Here is a 19,875-nt window from a genome sequence, read left to right as displayed (position 1 = left end):
TTCCAACCTCTGGGTCACCCCTGGGTATAAAATACCTTGATTGGCCTTTTCTACACCACTTTGTGAGTTCCAGTGTACAGGCACATCTGCCTCCTCTCTAGACAGACCTCATGCCTGGGCTCCTGGGGCCCAAGCCGAGGACTGGAACAAAACAATGGGTGCCTCACTGTGATGTGTAGAATTAATGGATGGATGCACTGCTGCCTGGCCAAAGGAAGTCCCTGCAAGTGCAAGCAAGGGCAGGCTGGCTGTGGCCAGAAGCCCTTCTCAGGGCCTAGGCACCAGCTACAGAGGAGAGTCCCACAACTCTATCCAGTGCTCTAGCCCAGGCTTGCTGTTCTTGAGTAGAGCCACCCATCACATGTCAGAAGGCCACCACCACTGGGATGATGTTACAATCTATTTTGAGGGTCACCCTGGAGCATCTGTCAGCCTGGTCAGCCACACCCTCCATGTGTCATCACTAACTGCTGTGGACACCCAAAGGTCCACAAACTCTGACTGAGCAAGTCATTTCCTCAAGGGACCCTCAGCTTCAGGGCCTCCTTGGCTTCCTAACACGATCAACCCAGATGCCCTTATCTCCTGGCACCACTGGCAGGGCTCTGATGTCTCCTCACCCCACCAGACCTGCTCCTGGGGTTCCCAGCTCCGGTGACTCTGCAAAAAGTATCTGAATTCCATCAGTCTGTGCTAAGCTCTTAGCTCAAACACAGTCCCTCCTTCTCCACTCTCTCTCTATTTGGGGAGTACCCAGAAAGTCCAGAAACCTGACATCAAGCTAGTTACCGACCTAACTCATTTTAGGTCCAAACGTTCTCACCTGCTGGGAAACTCTTACTTGTCCCTCAAGACCATGCCCAGTTTCTGCCTCCTCTTATAGAGTCTTTCAGTCCACTCTCTACTGAGTAGGCCACAGGCTCCCTGAGGACAAGGCTGGCCTGTGCTGGCTTTACCTTTGTTCTCCCTGCAGCTAGCATGGGCCTGGCACACAGTAGGTCTGATTAAATTTTCTATGAAACTTTAAAAAGAAACCTTTCTAATTTGATGAGCTTAGTGTGCAGAGGATGTTTTTCTACAAAAGATATTGCAGAACAAAGGCCGTTCTGGAAAATACTGACACTGACGATTGGGTTCATAAATATCTTTTACAAAAGAAGCCCATACTCAAATCAACAGAAAAACAAGTTTACAGATTCAATGAGGTGTAAGTCAACCAAGCCCAGTCAGAGCATGCCACACTTGTCTGGCACCTTTTAGTTCTGTCCCCTAAGAACACTGTGATCCCCTAAGAATCTAAATGGACATTCTATCACTGTCCTCAGGGAAGGAATGCAATGAGGAAAGGCAGCAGCAACATGGAGACACATGTCTGGGAGCAGGCAAGGACATCTGACAAGTTAAGCTACTCTATTGCACACCCTAAGCCCTGAGGCCAGGAAAGATCACCAAACATCCCAGGGGCTCAGGGCTCATCCACAAAATAGGTACATCATCATCATCAGCTCCACACACTTTCCAGGACACTGTGAGGATCAACTAGATAATACAAAAAAGCTACACCACCAGCCAACACCTGGGTCATGGACCAAACCCGGGTCAGAAACACACCTCCAACATTGACAGGAAACAGGAAGCAAGCTGATAATTGTTCCGTAACTGCACTAGGTCTCCTCGAAACCACACCTAGCCCATACCAACAACCGGCTACACCCTAGCCACAAGGCTTTCAGGAATTCTATAAAGAGACCATGATGGGATGTGCATATATTTGCCATTTGACAGTAGTCAACTGAAGCAGGCTACCAAGGCATACATGACCACCTGCACCTTTTTATTTTTTTATTTTTATTTTTTTAAAGTTTTAAGATTTTTTTTTTTTTAATATATTTTATTGATTTTTTTACAGAGAGGAAGGGAAAGAGATAGAGAGTCAGAAACATCGATGAGAGAGAAACATCGATCAGCTGCCTCCTGCACACCTCCCACTGGGGATGTGCCCGCAACCCAGGCACACGCCCCTGACCGGAATCGAACCTGGGACCCTTCAGTCCGCAGGCCGACGCTCCATCCACTGAGCCAAACCGGTTTCGGCCACCTGCACCTTTTTAAAACTGAGGTTTCGCTCTGGCCAGTTTGGCTCAGTGGATAGAGCGTCGGCCTGTGGACTGAAAGGTCCCGGGTTCGATTCCGGTCAAGGGCATGTACCTGGGTTGCGGGCACATCCCCAGTGGGAGATGTGCAGGAGGCAGCTGATCGGTGTTTCTCTCTCATCGATGTTTCTAACTCTCTATCTCTCTACCTTCCTCTCTGTGAAAAATCAATAAAATATATTTTAAAAAAAACAACAAAAAAAACTGAGGTTTCCTGCCCTGGCCAGTGTACTAAATGGTTAGAGCATCAGCCCTTGCACAGGAGGATCAAGGGTTTAATTCTGGTCAAGGGCATATACTTGGGTAGCAGGTTTGATCCCCAGCCTGGTAGGGGTCAGCTTGAGTTCAGGAGCCAACCAATCAATGTGTCTATCAGATCAATGTTTCTCTCTCTCCCCCTTCCTCCCCCCCAACCCCCTCCTTTCCCCTCTAAAAAATCAATGGGAAAAAAATATCCTCAGGTGAGGATTAACAACAACAAACTGAGGGTTCCAGGTTAGCTCACTGGCTACAGTTACCATATGTAAAAATGCTGAAAACAAAAGCTGAGAAAAGATGTCCAACTCTCTTTCATTTTGTAGCAACACCTAAGTAAGGCAATCTAACAAGACACAGGGCCTTTCCAGCAAGATCTACTTACAACTGAAATGTTAAAGTTAGATGAAGGACTCTAGGTGTCTACGTTTCAACATTCCCCTTCTGAAAAATTTTTCTTTTCTCTCTCTCACTCAGTTACAGAGAAAACAATCCATTTTCCTCCCTACAAGTTTAAAAAATGCTCCTCAGTTTCCTTGGCAATATGAGACTCCAGCACCAACATTTCAGTCTATACTGTAACTGTTTTCGCAGTGTTTTGTGTTTTTTTAAATCCTCACGTGAGGATTTTTCTCTCTCTTTCTCTCTTCTTCTCTTCTCTTCTCCTCTCTCTCTCTCTCTCTCTCTCTCTCTCTCTCTCGTTAATCCTCACCTGAAGATATTTTTCCCATTGATTTTTAGAGGGTAGAAGGGAGGGGAGAGACAGAAACATCGATGTGAGAGACAAATGAAATGGTTGCCTCTCGCACTCGCCCTGCCAAGCCTGCAACTGAGATACGTGCCCTTGACCAGTTTTGAACCTGGGACTCTTCAATGCACGGCCGACGCTCTAACCACTGAGCCGAACCAGCTAATGCTCACAAGTTTGTTTTAAGACACCACTCTCATTCACACTAGTTCAAGCACATAAAATATATGTGCTTTTATCACAGAGTGGGAAGGGAAAATAGAAGCTTTAAAGCCCTCCAATAGTATGTTTCATATCTGTAAAAGCACTAGATGGGAATAAAAGTAAAAAATACAATAGCTTCCCATGATCAGAATTCAGAATCACAGAACTATAGAGTTAGAAGCATCTAAGCTGCTGGCCTACCTCCCCACAGTGCAGACGAGGAAAGCCCCACATTCCACCCACAATCACACAACCCTCTCAGGCAGGGATGTTACGACGTCACCGAGGAAGCAGGCAAAGCTCTGACTGGCCATCCTGTCCCCAGTACAGCCCTTTGGCACCACAAGGGGACAGTTCCTAGGAGAGAGAAAGTATTCTGAATACTCAAAAACACATATTCAGGGTTAGCACAAAGGTCACTGAGGGGGTTGGCAAACTTCCCACACCAGACTTCAGGTCTGATGAGGAAAGCCTTTCCAAGACAGTTGCAATCATGTTATTTCATAACTTAGACACCTGCTTTGTCACAATCACTGGAAAAAAGGGAGACTGGGAGAAGAAAAAGGAAGAAGAAAAATGAAAACTCTTCCTTCTGATGCCTTTTGTCTGCTTAGATCACCATAAAATAGGGAACCTCCCTAATGCTGACTTTAATGAGGGCCTTCCTAAAGCTGGTTCAACTGGTGTTCAAGTCCCTGGACAGAAAAACAAGTTTATGAGCAGCATAAAGTCAGCTGATTCTGACCATGTGCATGCTGTTTACCCTGAGATGACAGGCCAGTCGCTGCCACAGTTTTGATGAATGCGGTAGAGACTCTATTACCCCTTTGAAGGCTACTGGGGCCTCTACATGACTAAATGCCATAAAATGAACCTTGAATGCAGTAAGAGTATGAAAAGGAGGGAAGTCACAAACACCAACCTTCAGTGGGGGGGAACCCCATTTCGAGTGCTGAATGGTTAATGCAAACTTGTTACTTGTTTCTCTGACCTATGAGATAGCTCATCACTAAAGAGAAGTCCCCTCCTCTGCCCGGAATGGATCTAGTTGTCATCAAGGGCTGATGCTTAAACCAGGCGATGCCTAGTCAGGTAACAGAGGCAGCCCAGACCCATGTGGCTCGGAGGTTCACAACATTCACAAGTGTCAGCCAGGAGACTTCGAACTCTGACCACAGGGAACAGCTTGGTGTTGGGGGAAAGAAGGTGGTAAGGAGGGGCTTACCCATCTCTTCCTTTGCTGACAATCTTCACCTCAAAGTAATAAATGCCACAGGCAGCAGGTATGGGATGGGTGGCACGCACTGAGGCTGCATCTTTGTGATTTTTGCCATGACCTAATTAGAGAAGGCAAGGGATAAATTTCAGCGCAAGGAAATGCAAATGGGCAGACACCTCATTCTTCTCTGATCATGGCAACTTCACCACTCCATGGCCAGAGGAGGCTCTGACACAGTCTAAGGAATAATTAGACAACTGAACAAACACATAAACCTCCCACCTTTGGCTCACCTCCTCCTGAGAACAGCAACCCTCCCACACAAACCAAAGGAGGGTACAGGCAATATGGATACATGAGAGAGATTTCCCAAAACTGCCTGCAATCTAGACTCTCCAGAATACAGACAGCCCACCTGGGAGAGCAGGGGAGGAGGCACACACACCCCCCCCCCCCCCCCCCGCCAACTTTAGCACAGAACCCCAGGACCAGTCTGGGAGTCTGGCAGATCAGCAAGCCCATGGGCCTCTGGCTCGGGGAGAAAATGTGACTATCCCTTTACCCCTTTCTTCAGACACTGCTGAAACCAAGCAGTGGTAAGAAGGGCCCAGCTGGAGTTGGAGCTATCCCAGGACAAGCAGGAAGGCCCTCGGGTGGAAGGTCCAACCGTGCACTGGGTCTGGTCACACCTGTTGCAGTTCTTTGACATCGGGTGTTTCAGGGCAGAGCAGACTAGGCACTCCAGCCTCGGCCTGGTCAGCCCCACCACGCTGGACACCCGCAGGGACTAGGGCCTAACTCGGAGCACAGGGCCGGAGAAGGGACGTGATGGGGTAAGGGCTGGGCAGCACAGCCACTGGGCAGACACTCTGGCCTTTTCCTCCCTCTGCCAAACAGGCTAATACCTTTGTAGTGGACGCGGAGGTTACCCTGGGAGAGGCCGATGTAGTTGTACTTGTCCTTGGGGCTCCAGGAGCGCGGCAGCGGCGTCTCGTGCTGGTTGACCGCGGGGTACAGGCGCTGCAGGCGCCGGCTCAGCTCCTGCTCCCCTGGGGACGGCAGCCCGCCCCCAGCGCCCCCGCCGGAGGAGTCGCCAGCCTGCGGGCTCCCAGCTCCCCGGTCCGCCGTCGCCGCCGCCATCTTGGAGGGAGATCAGCTATTGTGTCACTGGAGGCGGGGAGGAGCGGGACCAGATCCGCACCGCTCAGCCAATGATCCGCAAGTCTACCGGAGCCGCAGGGAAACCGAGTCCGAGTCCGGCACTTCTCTTTCAACACGGCCACGCCTCGCCACATTTCGAACTCTATATCCCACAATGCAGAGCTCTACAGAGGCAGTCCGACTCGGGATGGCAAGGAACTTTGGGAAATGTAGTTCAGACTTGTTCAGCCGTAGGCCTGTTCGGCCGAAACTTCGGGACACTGAAAACTACAATTCCCGCTTGCAACGCGGCTCTGGCCTCTCAGTTCAGCTCCCTCCTCCAGGGTCTAATGTTTATCCCCGATTCTCGGGTCTGGTAGCTAGAGTCAAGTATGCTGTAGTGATTGATTCTGAGGGGGTCCCACTCCCGGCTCCTAGACCACTTTTGCTAGTTGGCCTTCCAACCACGGGCAAGAGGCGCGAGGGCATGGCACAGCACTGACCCCGCTCGCGCGGCTCTGCTGCCGGGGCCTGGTCGCCATGGCGACGGGTTGTACACTACCATAGCTTCCCAGGCCGCGGGTGCTAGCTGCCGGGTTGTTGGAAGGTGATGGCCTCCTCTGCGCCACAGAGATCCAGCTTGGCGACCTCGTCGAGGTAGGCGCTGGCCCGGCTGAGGGCAGAGATGAGGGCTTGAGTACAGAAAAAGGAAATGGTACCTGATCCGGACCTCGGAACTTCCCGCCTCTGTTCATTGACTCTAGGGCTCCAGCCCCACAGGATCAGTGGTGCCGAAACAGAATCCCAATGACTTGTCAGCCCAGTGAGGACATTACTTGCTAGCAAAAGGACAGACACACTTCATCATTAGTAACAGCCAGCTTGTTTATACTGAGTGTATATTATATGACAAGTGAGTTATATACTACATTTAACCTTCACAACTCTATGAGGTAGTAATATAACCATTTTATAAATGAAGAAATAGAAGCCTAGAGAGATCATGTGTTTTACACATGTTTGTAAGTGGTGGAACTAGGATTTGAATCCAGCCATGTGGGACTGAACCCAAGCTGTTGGATAAACTGCCTCTTCACCCACGGGCTTGTGACAAAAATGCTTGTCAAATTGCTGGCTGACTCTAATCTGATCGGTGCATTCCACAACCTCAGGGTAACTACTGTCTGTATTTATAGGTGTAGCCTCTAAGCATTGAAAAAAAAAAACAAGCTGTTAGCCAGGAAGGACGCAAAGTATAAGGATTAAAGCAAAAACTTTGGCTAGTTTTTTTTAGATTTGGGACCTCAGAGAAGGTCCTTAAAGTTCCAGACCTCTGCTTCCATATTTCAAACATGGGGATGATGCAGCCCACATCAAACACATCACTGGGGACACATAAGCAGAATAGGTGATGCTCTCATCATAGCTTTTGCATATAATAGGCATTTAGTAAGTGTTGAATGAATGTAGTTTCTCCCTTCTGTTCATTACAAAAGCAAAACACCTGATCTCACCTAAACTCTAATCCTTCAAGGTCTGGCTTCCTTGACAGAGAAAGCCTACGAAAGTCGGGAAATTAAGTGCCAGTGTGATTATTTGTTCCAGAGCTAAAAATGAGTCTACAAGAACCAGACAGTAGGCTTCAGTGTTGTTACCCAGCCAGGAATGATTTAGAAAGCTGCAGCCATGTTTGGAAAGGACATGAAATAGACTCAGAAAGAGCGTCTTGGTTCCTTTTAAGGAAGCATAATGTAATTGTGAGGCTGAATTTGGTGGCAGTACAAAACATCATTCCTTCCTGTCCTGGTTCTTCGTTCACCAATATTTAATGATGTGCATTCAGCCAGGTTCACTGTTTGCCTTAGAGGCACAGTGTAGGGCGCCCTCCTCCACCTCCTCTTAGAGCAGAGTCAGAGTGATGAGGGATAGGCCAGACCTTCGTACTGTGGACATGTCAGGAGGACCCTCTAAAACCACTGGTGGTTCATGAGGTCTGAAAGGTTGGCGACCGCTGCTTTAAAAGGGACCTTTGAATTGTGCACTTCCCTGGGGCTGGTTTCTCGTCCACATTGGCTTTCCCCTTTCATCCTCAAATCCTGGGCACAGTGGCTTGGTGGATGGAACTCAGTGCTTGAGTTCACTCAATACCAGGACATAATTACCCCCTGACAAACCCACTGCCTACCATTAGTTAAGTAACTCTGTTTTATCTACTTTAAAGTAGAAATATAGATCTCTGTTTCCTGTTTTGCCTGAGAAGTGGTGTGAAATATTTAATATAGTACTAAAGGAGCTTGGGGTGGTGAACATACAATATACAGATGGTATATTATAGAATTGTACCTCTGAAACCTATATAATTTTATTAACCAATGTCATCCCAATAAATTCAATAAAAATAAAATATTAAAGAGCATCCTAAGCTTTTTGGATAAGTATATTGTCTCTACCAGGTATTTTTAAAGTTATTATTATTTGCAAGTCTTTTTTGGACTGTTGTCTCCTTTGACATTCAAACTAATATCTGCTACATACTGAGCTTTTCCACTTGGCAGCCTCTCAGGATTTGGAGAGTTCCTCATAATTTTCTTGCTTACCTTGCTTTATGTAGGAACTCCAACAGGAACAAGAACAGAGTCTGGAAAAATTGATTAGTCTTGACAGAAAGGTATTGATTTAACCTAGTGAGCTGAGGGGTTGAGCTGCTGTATCCTGTCTCAAACCCATGAACATCTGGGCAAAACCCTTCCTTTTCCACACCAGCTGCTTACACGACATGGTTTCCTCACACTTGTTTGGTTTAGAGACAACAGAGGACTGAAGTTTAGGGTGTCACTGCTCCATGTAGGGCAGGGTTTCCCAAGTGGGTTCATGTTACTGCTTTCAACTTCTCTGGAGTTTGACTAGTCCTAGTCTCACTTTTATGGACAAAGACACTGAGTTTCAGAGGTTAAACCACACACCCAAGATCATCAGCTAGCAAGAGAAATAAAGACACAAGTCTCTCTGGCAGCATAAATCACCCCCACCATGGATTGCGGGGATTACTTCTTTCTTTAGTTCCACCTAGATCGGCTGTTCACATGCAGCCCTCCCTGTTGACACCTAAGTGCCTGCCTCGCTTGAACAAGGATGGCTCTCCTAAGAGGCCTAGGAGTTAAAAACCTCCTTGGATCTACTTTTCTCCCATCCTGCTGTCAAAAATAACATCTGTACAGCTCCTTGCAGTTTACAGGCTATTTTTACTTATCTCTTTTGCTCTTATTTAAACTTCACAGCAATTTTATGAGATAGGAAAAGCAAGAATTATCTCCATTTCCTTTTGAGGAAACTAGGCTTAGAGAGGTTAAATGACTTGCCCAAGGGAGGTTGTGTTGGAACCACAGAGGTCAGCCCCCAGGTCCTATCAGCCAATAAGTGGAGAATTGAGATTCCAACCCTGGCTTTCAGACTCCAGACCCTGTGCTTCTTGCCCTATTACACCTGCCTTTGGTATCACACCCCCAGAGTGTGCCAGTCACATACATTAAACTGTCATCTCAGCCACAGCTGAACAGAGTGGAAGTATAGGCCCACAGGGTTCCATGGGTTCAAGGTGAGGGTATCCTACCACTGCAGGAGTTGGTGAGACTCTGATGATGAGGTTTCTGGCAATGTAGGAAAATGGTTTGGGCTCAGGACCAGGAGCTTGTTGGCAGCATCTCTGAGAATCTGGAGGCAGCACTGGGAAGACCCAGAGACTGGCTCTGAGGCTGGAGGAGGTCATGTCTTATAGATCTCTCCCCCATCAGGGCGTTGTCACCAACTGCTTTCTTCCCCTTCTCTGTGCAGAATACACCTGCAGTCTTCAAGAGTGACCGTAGATGAGAACTTACTAACAGAAACCTATAATGCCGAGAAACGCAAGCTTTCTCAGAAACGGAAGACACTGGTTAGTGGTGATGTCCTATTGGAACCCCAGATGTCAGACCCCAGATCTTATCTTTTCCCTCTTTGCAATCCAAAAACACCACCCACCTGGAACATGCCCCATCAAATAGCTTCTCCCACCAGGGGATTTCAGTTCACAGAGGCCAGGGCCACCAGGCTCTGGGGTAAGAATGTGCACACTTGCCACACCTCATCCCAGACTCCTCAGCAGAGAGAGACTCAGCCCGTGCCCATAGACACCATCACCTGCAACTCAGCATTCTGGAGTGGACCTCATTTCTTCATCCAGCCTGCCATGTGCCAGGAACTGTGCAGATCTGCCAAGGTCCTTCAGGGCTGTGACTTCTTGTCTTTATGACCCAGGTGCCTGATAAGGTACTTGAGTGGTTGCCATATGTGCTCCAGAAATGCTACAAGGAGGTGTGTGAAGACAGAAGTGAAAGGATGTCCCTCCATTGCATTGTGGGCTCGGGGTTGGAAGTAGAGACTCTATAGAAGCCTCAGAAAACTTCCTTCCTTCATTCCTGTTCTTTAAAGTTTTTATATAAATATGAATGCTGTCTTATTAAGTAATTTAGGGCTTTTGTTGATATGATCATAAGATAGTTATTTAATCAGTAACAGCCATTTTCCAAATCTCACATATTAAAAAAACACATTTGAACGAACTCATAACTCCAGCTCACAGTGGAGCACTGTGGGCTGTGTGGTGTTTTTCCTCCTGTGAGTATATTTTGTGTGGAGGATTTGGGGACACAAGGACCACACACTTTGTGAGGTTGGGGACACCCAACATGAGAACCTTGACTCCAAGGAGGTAAAGGGCGTAATGTGGACCCTTTGGGGAGACCAAGTACAGCCATGGCCCCACAAGACCCAATGACTTAGGATTCCCACTCCCAGTTCCTCCTCAGCTGCCACCTACTCAGTGGACCTGAGGTGGGGCTCTTTGCACTCCTTATCTTCTGTGGGCGGCTGCTACTCTAGGCTCATCCACCAGGGGGCATTGTTCCTTCCTGTATTCCTCTCACCCCCAGGCCGCCCTTCACATTTTCACCTGCAGGGGGAAGCAGAGAGCTTGTAGCACCAGGAACGTCACCTAGCTACCAGCTTGCAGAGGCCTTCCTAGCTGTTAATAACCAGGCCAAGAAGCAGCACATGCCCAGGAATCAAAGTAGGGTGGCCACGTTTTCTCCTGGCAGAAATGTCAGAACACGTGGACTGGCCTATGAAAGTATGAAAAACTTTTTTTAATTGATTTCAGAGAGAAAGGGAGAGGGAGAGAGAGGCAAACATTAATGATGAGAGAGAATCATTGATCGGCTGCCTCCTGCACACCCCACACTGGGGATGGAGCCCACAACCCAGGATTGTGTCCTGACCATGACCTTTTGGTGCACTGGATGATGCTCAACTACCTGAGCCACACCCACACCGACCAGGGCAGAGTATTCTTGACCCACGAAAAGTATGTGTAAACATATATAACCATAGAGCAACAGTTTTGTTTTTATTATGTCTTTCATCCATGCTAAATTATTGTGCTCCCTTATATATTTATTACACAATATTTACTAGTGCACCTTAAGATTGTGAAGAGTGTGACATACCATACCATTGATTCTGGAGATACAGAGATAGATCAATCCAGGCTCCCCCCAGAGGCTGGAGTCCTCCCTGGGAGCTAGCAACATGACTTACTATATACTAGTCTTTCCAAAATTATTTAGGGAAAGAATGAATGATCCCAAGATAAGATAAACATGTAGAACTAATGGAATGCAAGGAAGAGCCCAAGGAGACAGTGGCATTTCCACACTTAGGAGAGTCAGGAGCCAGTTACCATTAGCCTGGAAGGACTCCTAGAACCTGGATATGCTGCGCATGGAAGGTGGGCCTGGCCTCTCCATCCCAGGAGATCCTGGCTGGGCTCAGGGCCACAGAGGGGGCTTTAATATTAAATTCAGCATTGAATTCAATAATTCCATTTTCTTTTAAATTTGAAAGTAATGTATGTACATTGTAGAAAATTTTGAAAAATGTACAGTTATAGACAAATAAGGATCCATAGGCCTGTCATTAGAGAATAATAATGGCTGGTAGCTTTCTGGATTATTTCCTCCATCTTTTTTTGTTTTTTCATTTTTACCTGCTTTTCCCTTGATTGCAGGCCTTAATTAACCTTTAGAGCTATAGCATTATATTTAGTATAGTTCCATTTTTAACCTCTTGGTAAACATTTCATGGCTGCTTAACAATTTTCTATTTTTAGGCACATAGGAGCTTTCTAATTTTGTCACAGTCATAGGAAGGCTTTGAGGACCGCCCTTGTGCATGAAGCTGCTGCTCCATCTCTGTCCTCCTCTGCACTGGCTGCCTCAGCCTCCGCCAGGCTGCTCTAAACTCCTGCTGTTTCCCTGAGAAGTTGGTGCTACCCAGGCAGTTTTTGTGTCGTCCCCCCACCACCACACGCCGTCTCCCAGAGTGGACTCAGCTCTGCCCATGCACTCCTTTAAGCTTTACTGAACATCACTGACATCATCACCTCCTCCTTTAAAATGACTAGCCAGAGGCAGATGCCATTTTAGGTTTCTGCCCATCTGTTCACAGATGCCCTGAATAAATTTTCTTCATACCATCAAAAAATAAAATATGCCCAGCCTACGTGGCTCATTGGTTGAGTGTCAATCTATGAACCAGGAGGTCACAGTTCAATTCCAGGTTGGGGCACATGCCTGGGTTGCGGGCTCCATCCCCAGTGCGGGAGGCAGCCAGTCAATGGTTCTCTCTCATCATTGATGTTTGTCTCTCCATCTACCTTCCTCTCTGAAATCAATACAAATATATTTTTTAAAAAATAATAATATAAATAAATAAATAAAATGACCAGCCACCCCTGGGCCCCTGCATTGGCTTCAGTCACTACCTGCTGACTTGTGATTATCAGCTCACCTGTCACCCCAATCCAATCATACCCTCATTTTTCCTCATGTTCCTAGAACCCAGCAGGGGCTGGCATGTACTATGGACCCAGAAATGTGTGATGGATGACTGGATGAATTCTAGAAGTGGGCTTCACTGGGCCAGAGGTCATTTTTTCCCCTCCTATATTTTGAGTATTTCATGAAAAGTAAAACAAGCCCATATATACTACTATTTCCTCTCCCTACCCCTGCTTAAGGTTCAAAATAAGATACCACTCCTTGAGGGTACTCCCACCACCTTCCCTATCTCCTCCCCCAGGGTATACAGGCCACTCTCCTCCCAGGGTCCACAGCTCACCCTGCTGCCATCTCTGCAATCTTGTTTGTGTCAGTCCAGGCCTGAGGCTGGGCCTGCGCGCGCTCACGCTCTCTCTCTCTCTCTCTCTCTCTCTGTCTCTTTAGCTAGACTGTGTTATGGGGGCACAGGCTGGTCCTGCCCAGTACTCACATCTGTTTTTATAGTGCAGGTGTCCAATACAAACTGACATACCTTCAGAAGAGAATAGCTGACCTTTACTGAGTTCCTAGGAGGCGCCTGAATCTGTAACTCACTCTTCATGCTTTCTCATTGTGTCCTCAAATCAATACAGTGTGATGGGAACTACAACCATCCCCATTTCACAGATGCAGAAACTCACAAGTTAAGCCTGTGGTCACACAGCTAAAAAGGGGTGATCTGGTATTTAAACTAAGCCCCGTATCATTTTATGACCCACCATCATAATTATGAACTATATTAAGAGGTGTTGGGGTATCAATAAAAACATATTTAAAAAAAGATGTTGGGGGAAAATCACAAGTGGACGGAAGAGGATGGAGAGGAGCAGCAGGAAGGGAAGCAATATTGCCATAGTAACCCCACCTGTCCCTTCCTGTAGACCTCTTGTCAGTCCTCCATTTGTGGCTACCTGTCCCCATGGCCCACATACGCCACTGGCCAGACCATTCTGCATAATCGAAAGCCCCGTACGGATGACTACCGGAAGAAAATAGGGTAAGCCAGGGTCAGCCAGATGGTGGATGGGCTGGTACAGACCCCATATTGGGCCCAGAGAGATAGCTCAGGGGAGTGTGCTGCCCCAGACTGAGAATGCAAGGGCCTTGTGCTGGGCCCATTACAATAGCCCACCACCCCCTGTAGTGGCTGGAAGCGGAGTACCCTGGGCACTACCAAGCCGAGGTTCCTGGAGCAGCTAGAGAACTACCTCCGCAAGGAGCTCCTCCTGCTGGATCTGAGCACGGATTCTTCCCAGGAGCTGAGGCTACAGGTCAGAGCCACAGAATTACTGTAGGGAGGGCAGGGAGAGGGGCAGGAAGAAACCTTACTCGCTAGCACTGAGCACTTGAGACCTTCAGGAGAGACCAGCCACTCCCAGTCTTTTGGGTTCCCTTTCCTGGTAAGAGAAACATGTTCTGTGACAAACCCAGTGAGCAGGAAAGGCTGCCTGTATGGAACCAAACCTCTCCTGAGGCTTGAGTTTCACCTGAGTCAGGTGCATGGGTGCTGCCTCCAGTCCCTTCAGCTGTGATCCCCAGTGCCCAGCTTGGGTCATTGGATATCAGTGAATGGAGCTTGAATCCTGACAGTTTGGCAAGCAGGGGTCCTACAGCGTCCACCATTCCAGTGACAACAGCCCCAAGCTCCAGGAACTTAGCCCAGATGCATAAAGAGAAATGTAGATGCAGCCTAGATTCTGGTACGTACTAGGGAGGGAATTGCCAAATCCCTACTAAAACAGGGATGGTGATGGGGAATGCCTCACTTCTGACTTAGTCACTGATGGAAGCATTTGCTGAGCACCATCGGAGTGCCAGGTCCTGGGTGGGGCCTTATATAAGAGCTCACAGGCTGAAAGTAACTTCCCAATGGAAGCAGAAGCTTGGAGAAGCCATATGGTTATGAAGTGGTGGGGATGGGATTCAAACCCAGGGCTGATTTGGGAGCCTGTGCTCATTCCAGTATACAGTGCTGCCTCTAAAATCTTCCTGTGTGTCTAAGGGGGACGGGAAACCACACCTCTACTTGGAGGTCAGAATGCAAGGTCAGAGCCTTTGAATCTTCTCCAGCTCCCACAGGGCTATAAGATGGGGGTGGGTGGGTTCTGATGGGAGTCCAAATGAGGCACAGTGCATGGAGGCTGGCTGGCTGCCTGGAGAGCCAGATAGGGGGCTCGGGTACAGAGGCGGGAGATCCTGACCCAGGTCATCTGCCCCGTCTCAGAGACAGCACCAGGAGAGGCCTCCGGAGAGCAATTGAGAGGAACAGAGCTGCCCCTCAGCTCCCTGGCACGAGGAGAAATTTGGGTGATGCCTGGGGCCTTTACTTGAATGTGGGCCACCCGGCAGCTTCATGCTAGAATTATTCTAAGCCAAGTAAAGAAAAACTCAGGCTCCACTGAGGGTGGCACCTATAGGTCAGGAGGAGGTAACAGGTTCCTTTTTCTTACCAGCCTTACAGAGAGATCTTTGAGTTCTTCATAGAGGACTTCAAAACGTACAAGCCACTGCTCTCCTCCATCAAGAATGCATATGAGATGATGCTGGGTAAGACTGCAGCCTCCCGCCTAGGCCCAGACCGGAAGAGGCAGAGGACTCTGCAGCAGCTCTGGGGCAGCTACTAACTGAGCCTTTTTTTGGTTTTCAGGGAGGAAGGGAGAGGTAGAGAGAGATAGAAACATCAATGATGAGAGAGAATCATTGGTTGACTGCCTTCTGCATGCCCCACACTGGGGACCGAGCCCACAACTCAGGCATGTGCCCTTGACTGGAATCGAACCCGGGAACCTTCAGTCCGAAGGCTGATGCTCTATCCACTGAGCCAAACTAGCAAGGGCCTAACTGAGCCTTGAGGTCACCAAGCCCTGCTTAGCCTTTTTGCTTCCACTGTCCTAAGACAGGGCACCTGGCCATCTCCTATCCTTGGGAAGCATGGAGAGGCAGTATCTGTAGGAAACAGAGCATCTTTCCCATTGAGAGTGATCTCAGGAGGGAGTGAGTGCCTCTGAGAAGTAAGAAGGCTCTCCGACCAGGCTCAGGAGGTGCTAGGCCTGGTGCAGCTGCTGGAGTAAAGGCTGTAGGGGAAAAGGGCATAGGCGAGACCCCAGTCCTCATCTGGACTCTGTCCTGGTTTAAAAGCAAGTGCAAGGTCTTAAGTAGGGGCCACAAGGCATGAGTATACTCCTAGAGTTTTCAAGGGACTTAGCCACTCATTGAGACCTTAGGATTAGTTTCTCCTGGCTGTTCTCCCTGGCCCTAAAGGTTCTCTCCCACCTGCCCCTGCTTAGCCCACCAGAGGGAGGAGATTCGGGCTCTGGAACCCCTGAAGGCCAAGCTTGTTACAGTGAATGAGGACTGCAACGAGAGGATCCTGGCCATGAGGGCTGAAGAGAGATCCGAAATCTCTATGCTGAAGAAAGAGAAGATGGGTCTGCTAAAACTCATTGACAAAAAGAATGAGGAGAAGATCTCATTGCAGAGCGAGGTGAAAGGGAGCACTATGGTGACCAGCTCCCTGAACCCGGCCCCCCCCCCCCCAGGGATGACCCCAGGCCGTGGGGCTGAGGGGACTCCTTAACTCCCTCCACCCTTCTGCCTGGAAGGACACACTGAGCCACCACCTCCTCAGAGCTCCTGCTACCTCCACACTCTGCTTTGGCTCAGCACTAGCTCCGTGTGGCCCCAAATGCCAGCAAAGTTCTGCTCCTTAACTGCCAGACTTTTTCCACAAGAGGACACATCAGCACTTTGCTGATTCTTTTTTTTTTTTTAATATATTTTATTGATTTTTTACAGAGAGGAAGGGAGAGAGATAGAGAGTTAGAAACATCGATGGGAGAGAAACATCGATCAGCCGCCTCCTGCACATCTCCTACTGGGGATATGCCCGCAACCCAGGTACATGCCCTTGACGGGAATCGAACCTGGGACCTTTCAGTCCGCAGGCCAACGCTCTATCCACTAAGCCAAACCGGTTTCGGCGCTTTGCTGATTCTTAAAGTGGCCACTCTTCCTCTAGCTTTCTTGTTCCCAGGCCTTGATGGGGCCACTCAGCACACATCCCATCCCCTGTGGTGACTTAGCCCCTGACCATGCGGCCACCTTCCCAACAGGTGACCAAACTGAGGAAGAGCTTGGCTGAGGAGTACCTGCGCTACCTCACTGAGCGAGATGCCCGCAAGATCCTCATCGCAGACCTGAATGAGCTACGGTACCAGCGGGAAGATATGTCACTAGCCCAGTCCCCAGGTAAACCCAAGGTGGGGTTCTCTCCCCTGAGGAAGTGCTAGAGAGAAGTTGCTCTTATTACTCACTCCCATTCATTCAGCTCTCCTCATATATGCTCAGTGTGTGCCCATTCGTGATGGGAGATGTTCCTGCTGCCATCTTGGTCTATGGATCTTCTGAGCTGGACTGAGGATCAGACTCATTGTTTAAGTGGGATACAATTTCTGGCAGCTGAGGCAGCCTGCGCACGATAGACCTGGTACCCCTTGTCCTGGGTTTCTCCAAGTCCTCAGCTATAGGCTGGTAACACTGTGGGGAAGACCCAGGGATTCCCAAGCATGGAGAGCAGAAGGACCTGGGATATGCCCCAAGGGACACTCTAACCCTGACCTGGGCTATAGGCCCCAGAGCCAGGGTGATTCGAGCTGCCAGGCCTCCTGGCAGGCGTCTGGGGGGAGGACCCCGTGAAGTTAGCACTGGCTCTGAAGATGACCCGGCAAGACCTGGCCCGCACCCAGATGGAGCTCAACACCATGAAGGCCAATTTTGGAGATGTGGTGCCCAGGAGGGATTTTGAAATGCAGGAGAAGACCAACAAGGATCTGCAGGAGCAGGTGCTGGTGGGCAGGCAAGCCAGGCAGGTAGGGCAGGGTCATGCAGGTGGGTAGCAAGGACCAATCACCTTGCCCACAGCTGGAAAGCCTGAGAGATGACTATGAAGAGGTCCGCAAGGAGCATGAGATACTGCTGCAGTTGCACATGACGACACTGAAGGAACGGGACCAGTTTTACACTGAGCTGCAGGAGATCCAGGGCACCTCCACACCACGGCCTGACTGGATCAAGTGCGAAGGTAATGATGGCCACTGAAGGTAATTGGGGTTCCAAGGACTGCTCAAGTGCATGGTCCAGACTCCAGCTTCCTCTCTCCACCTGCAGATGTAGTGGCTGGGGGTCCAGAGCGCTGGCACATGCTGGCTGAGGGCAAGAACAGTGACCAGCTGGTGGATGTGCTCCTGGAGGAGATTGGCGAGGGGCTGCTCCGGGAGAAAGACTTCTTCCAGGGTCTGGTAGGGGAGCCCCAGGGCTCAAGAGACTTGTGGCCAGTCAGGATGGCCAGGCCTTGCTGCTGAGAAGACTTGAGGTTCTGGGGGAACCCTCTGGGACTCTGCCCTGCTTAAGGTTGGGGCCATAGGTGAGCTCAGCGATGGGCTGACTCTCTCTCTTCCAGGGCTATCAGGAATCTATCCTCCCCTCTTTTCTTCGGTTTGATGGCGTTGTGCGGAATAAGAAGCCAACCAAGAAGGATGTGATAAACCTCCTCAAGGATGCCTGGAAGGAACGTCTCACTGAGGAACAGGTCAGATCTCACCAGCCATCTAGCCAGGCATGGCCTCGAGTTATCCTGGGAGGGGTGTGGGGAGGATTCCATCGAGGTGCTAGGAAGCAGGGTGGAGGGCCAACTAACCATGGGACGGGTAACAAAGCAATCTTCCCCTACACTGCAGAAAGATAAGTTCTCAGATTTCTTCTTCAAATTCCTGGAGTCTCGCTTTGGGTCTGATGCCATGGACTGGGCTTACACGATTTTTGAAAATATTAAGCTCTTCCGCTCCAATGAGCTCATGCGTCAGTTCTATGAAATCTTGATGGAAAAGGTGAGCTTGGGTCTGGCCCTCCACCCTTTGTCCCCAGGATAGGCCAGCTCTGTCTTTACCCCTACAAGATGCAAGTTAGTGCTTCCCTCCCTGCAGAAGAGCGAAAGTGTGTATATCAAGCAGAAGGAGACAGTAACACAGCTGCTGAAGGAGTTGACAAATGTTGACAATCAGAACGAGGGGGTACTAACCATGGAGCAGTTAAGGTAAGAGGCCAGCCAGGCCACCTCCAAGTTCTGCCTGACATCCCCGCTGGCCAGGCTCCCAGATGTGCAGGGGAAAGGGATCCTCGTGGGAAGGCCACAGCCTCAGTGCTGGCTACTTTTGAGCACTCGTGGGGCTGGCAAAAGGGTGCAGGGAGATGGATGGGCAGGCCTCAGCCAGGCCCTTGTGTCTCTCACAGCACTGTGCTCAAGAATACCTTCCCCTTAAAGAAGGAAGACAAAATTCAGGAGCTGATGGAGGCAGGGGGCTGGCATATCAACAGCAGCAATGCAGACTTGCTCAACTACCGCTCATTGTTTGTGGAGGTGGGTGGGTAAATAGGGGGGTTGGTATCCAGGAACTTGCCCAGCCCTGCCCTAGTTTGTTAGACTCTAGCCCATGTGCCATCATCCTGTCTTGGCCCCTCCCAGGATGACGAAGGCCAGACTATGCCCTTTGTGCACAAGCTGTGGGACCAGTACATGTCTGAAAAGGATGAGTACCTACAGGAGCTAAAGCAAGAGCTGGGCCTGGAACTGTGAGTGACCCTGGGGCCCTCAGCCATAGACAAGTCCCACAGACTGGGCCACAGGGTGGCATCTCAAGCCCCTGGGTCTCCCTGTGTACTAAGCTTGCTGCCGGACATTATATATATTGCTCAAACCTGGGAGAAAGGCATCCTGAGGTCTTGGGTGTGTGAGAGGGGTGTCAAGGCCTATCTATCTCTCCCTTTTACTATGGGGCAGCCGTGAAGAGGTGACCCTACCCAAATTACGTGAGAGCCTGATGATCATCGATCCCAGCCTGGACAAGCAGACCCTGAACAGCTATCTGAACCAGGCCTTCCAGGTCCCCGTGATAGAAGTGCCAGAGGAGAGTGAGGAGAATCAAGAGAACGTTGTGGCACAGGTCCGGACTGTCCTGGAACGACTTCAAATAATCGACATCAGGCGCAAGGGACCTCGGGAGCAGGAGCCTGCAAGCTAGGACCACTGTGGGCAGCTAACCCCTGACTTTTAGTATAAAATTGTTTGTCTGAACCCATGCTATTCTCTGGGTTATGCTGGGGAGTTAAGGGGAGGAGCTGGTCCCAGGATATTGATCAAAATACAACAGATCCTCTCTGTGACATTTATTTATTTGTTTATTTATTTAT

General features: G+C 49.3%; 2 protein-coding genes across 5 annotated transcripts in view; one reads left to right on the top strand and one right to left on the bottom strand.

The window, feature by feature from the left end:
* The window catches only part of RANBP10 (RAN binding protein 10), an 85,128-nt gene extending 79,298 nt beyond the window's left edge, over positions 1 to 5,830 (bottom strand). The window contains exons 1-2 of one of the 4 annotated variants that reach the window (XM_036346233.1): positions 5,485 to 5,830; positions 4,586 to 4,697 (exon numbers count right to left, since the gene is read on the bottom strand). In XM_036346233.1, the coding sequence (XP_036202126.1) occupies positions 4,586 to 4,697; positions 5,485 to 5,719 (347 nt within the window). In that variant the 5' untranslated portion in view covers positions 5,720 to 5,830. Of the gene's footprint in view, positions 1 to 4,585; positions 4,698 to 4,872; positions 4,971 to 5,484 lie in introns of those variants that run through there. The other 3 variants (XM_036346231.1, XM_036346232.1, XM_036346237.1) reach the window with 3 other exon arrangements.
* A 25-nt stretch (positions 5,831 to 5,855) lies between these two features.
* TSNAXIP1 (translin associated factor X interacting protein 1) lies at positions 5,856 to 19,848 on the top strand. Its single transcript, XM_036346230.1, has 16 exons — positions 5,856 to 6,376; positions 9,551 to 9,650; positions 13,512 to 13,627; positions 13,775 to 13,901; positions 15,084 to 15,177; positions 15,918 to 16,114; positions 16,743 to 16,878; positions 17,302 to 17,471; positions 17,551 to 17,710; positions 17,797 to 17,927; positions 18,089 to 18,217; positions 18,366 to 18,515; positions 18,612 to 18,721; positions 18,919 to 19,045; positions 19,151 to 19,257; positions 19,466 to 19,848. The coding sequence occupies exons 1-16, from the start codon at positions 6,330 to 6,332 to the stop codon at positions 19,704 to 19,706; spliced, it is 2,142 nt and encodes a 713-aa protein (XP_036202123.1). The 5' UTR covers positions 5,856 to 6,329; the 3' UTR covers positions 19,707 to 19,848.
* The last annotated feature ends 27 nt before the right edge of the window (positions 19,849 to 19,875 follow it).

Source organism: Myotis myotis, unplaced genomic scaffold (genome assembly GCF_014108235.1).
Source record: "Myotis myotis isolate mMyoMyo1 unplaced genomic scaffold, mMyoMyo1.p scaffold_m19_p_19, whole genome shotgun sequence".
NCBI classification, from domain to species: domain Eukaryota; kingdom Metazoa; phylum Chordata; class Mammalia; order Chiroptera; family Vespertilionidae; genus Myotis; species Myotis myotis.
Note: the sequence above shows the minus strand (reverse complement) of the source record. Positions and strands in the feature narration are given on the sequence as shown.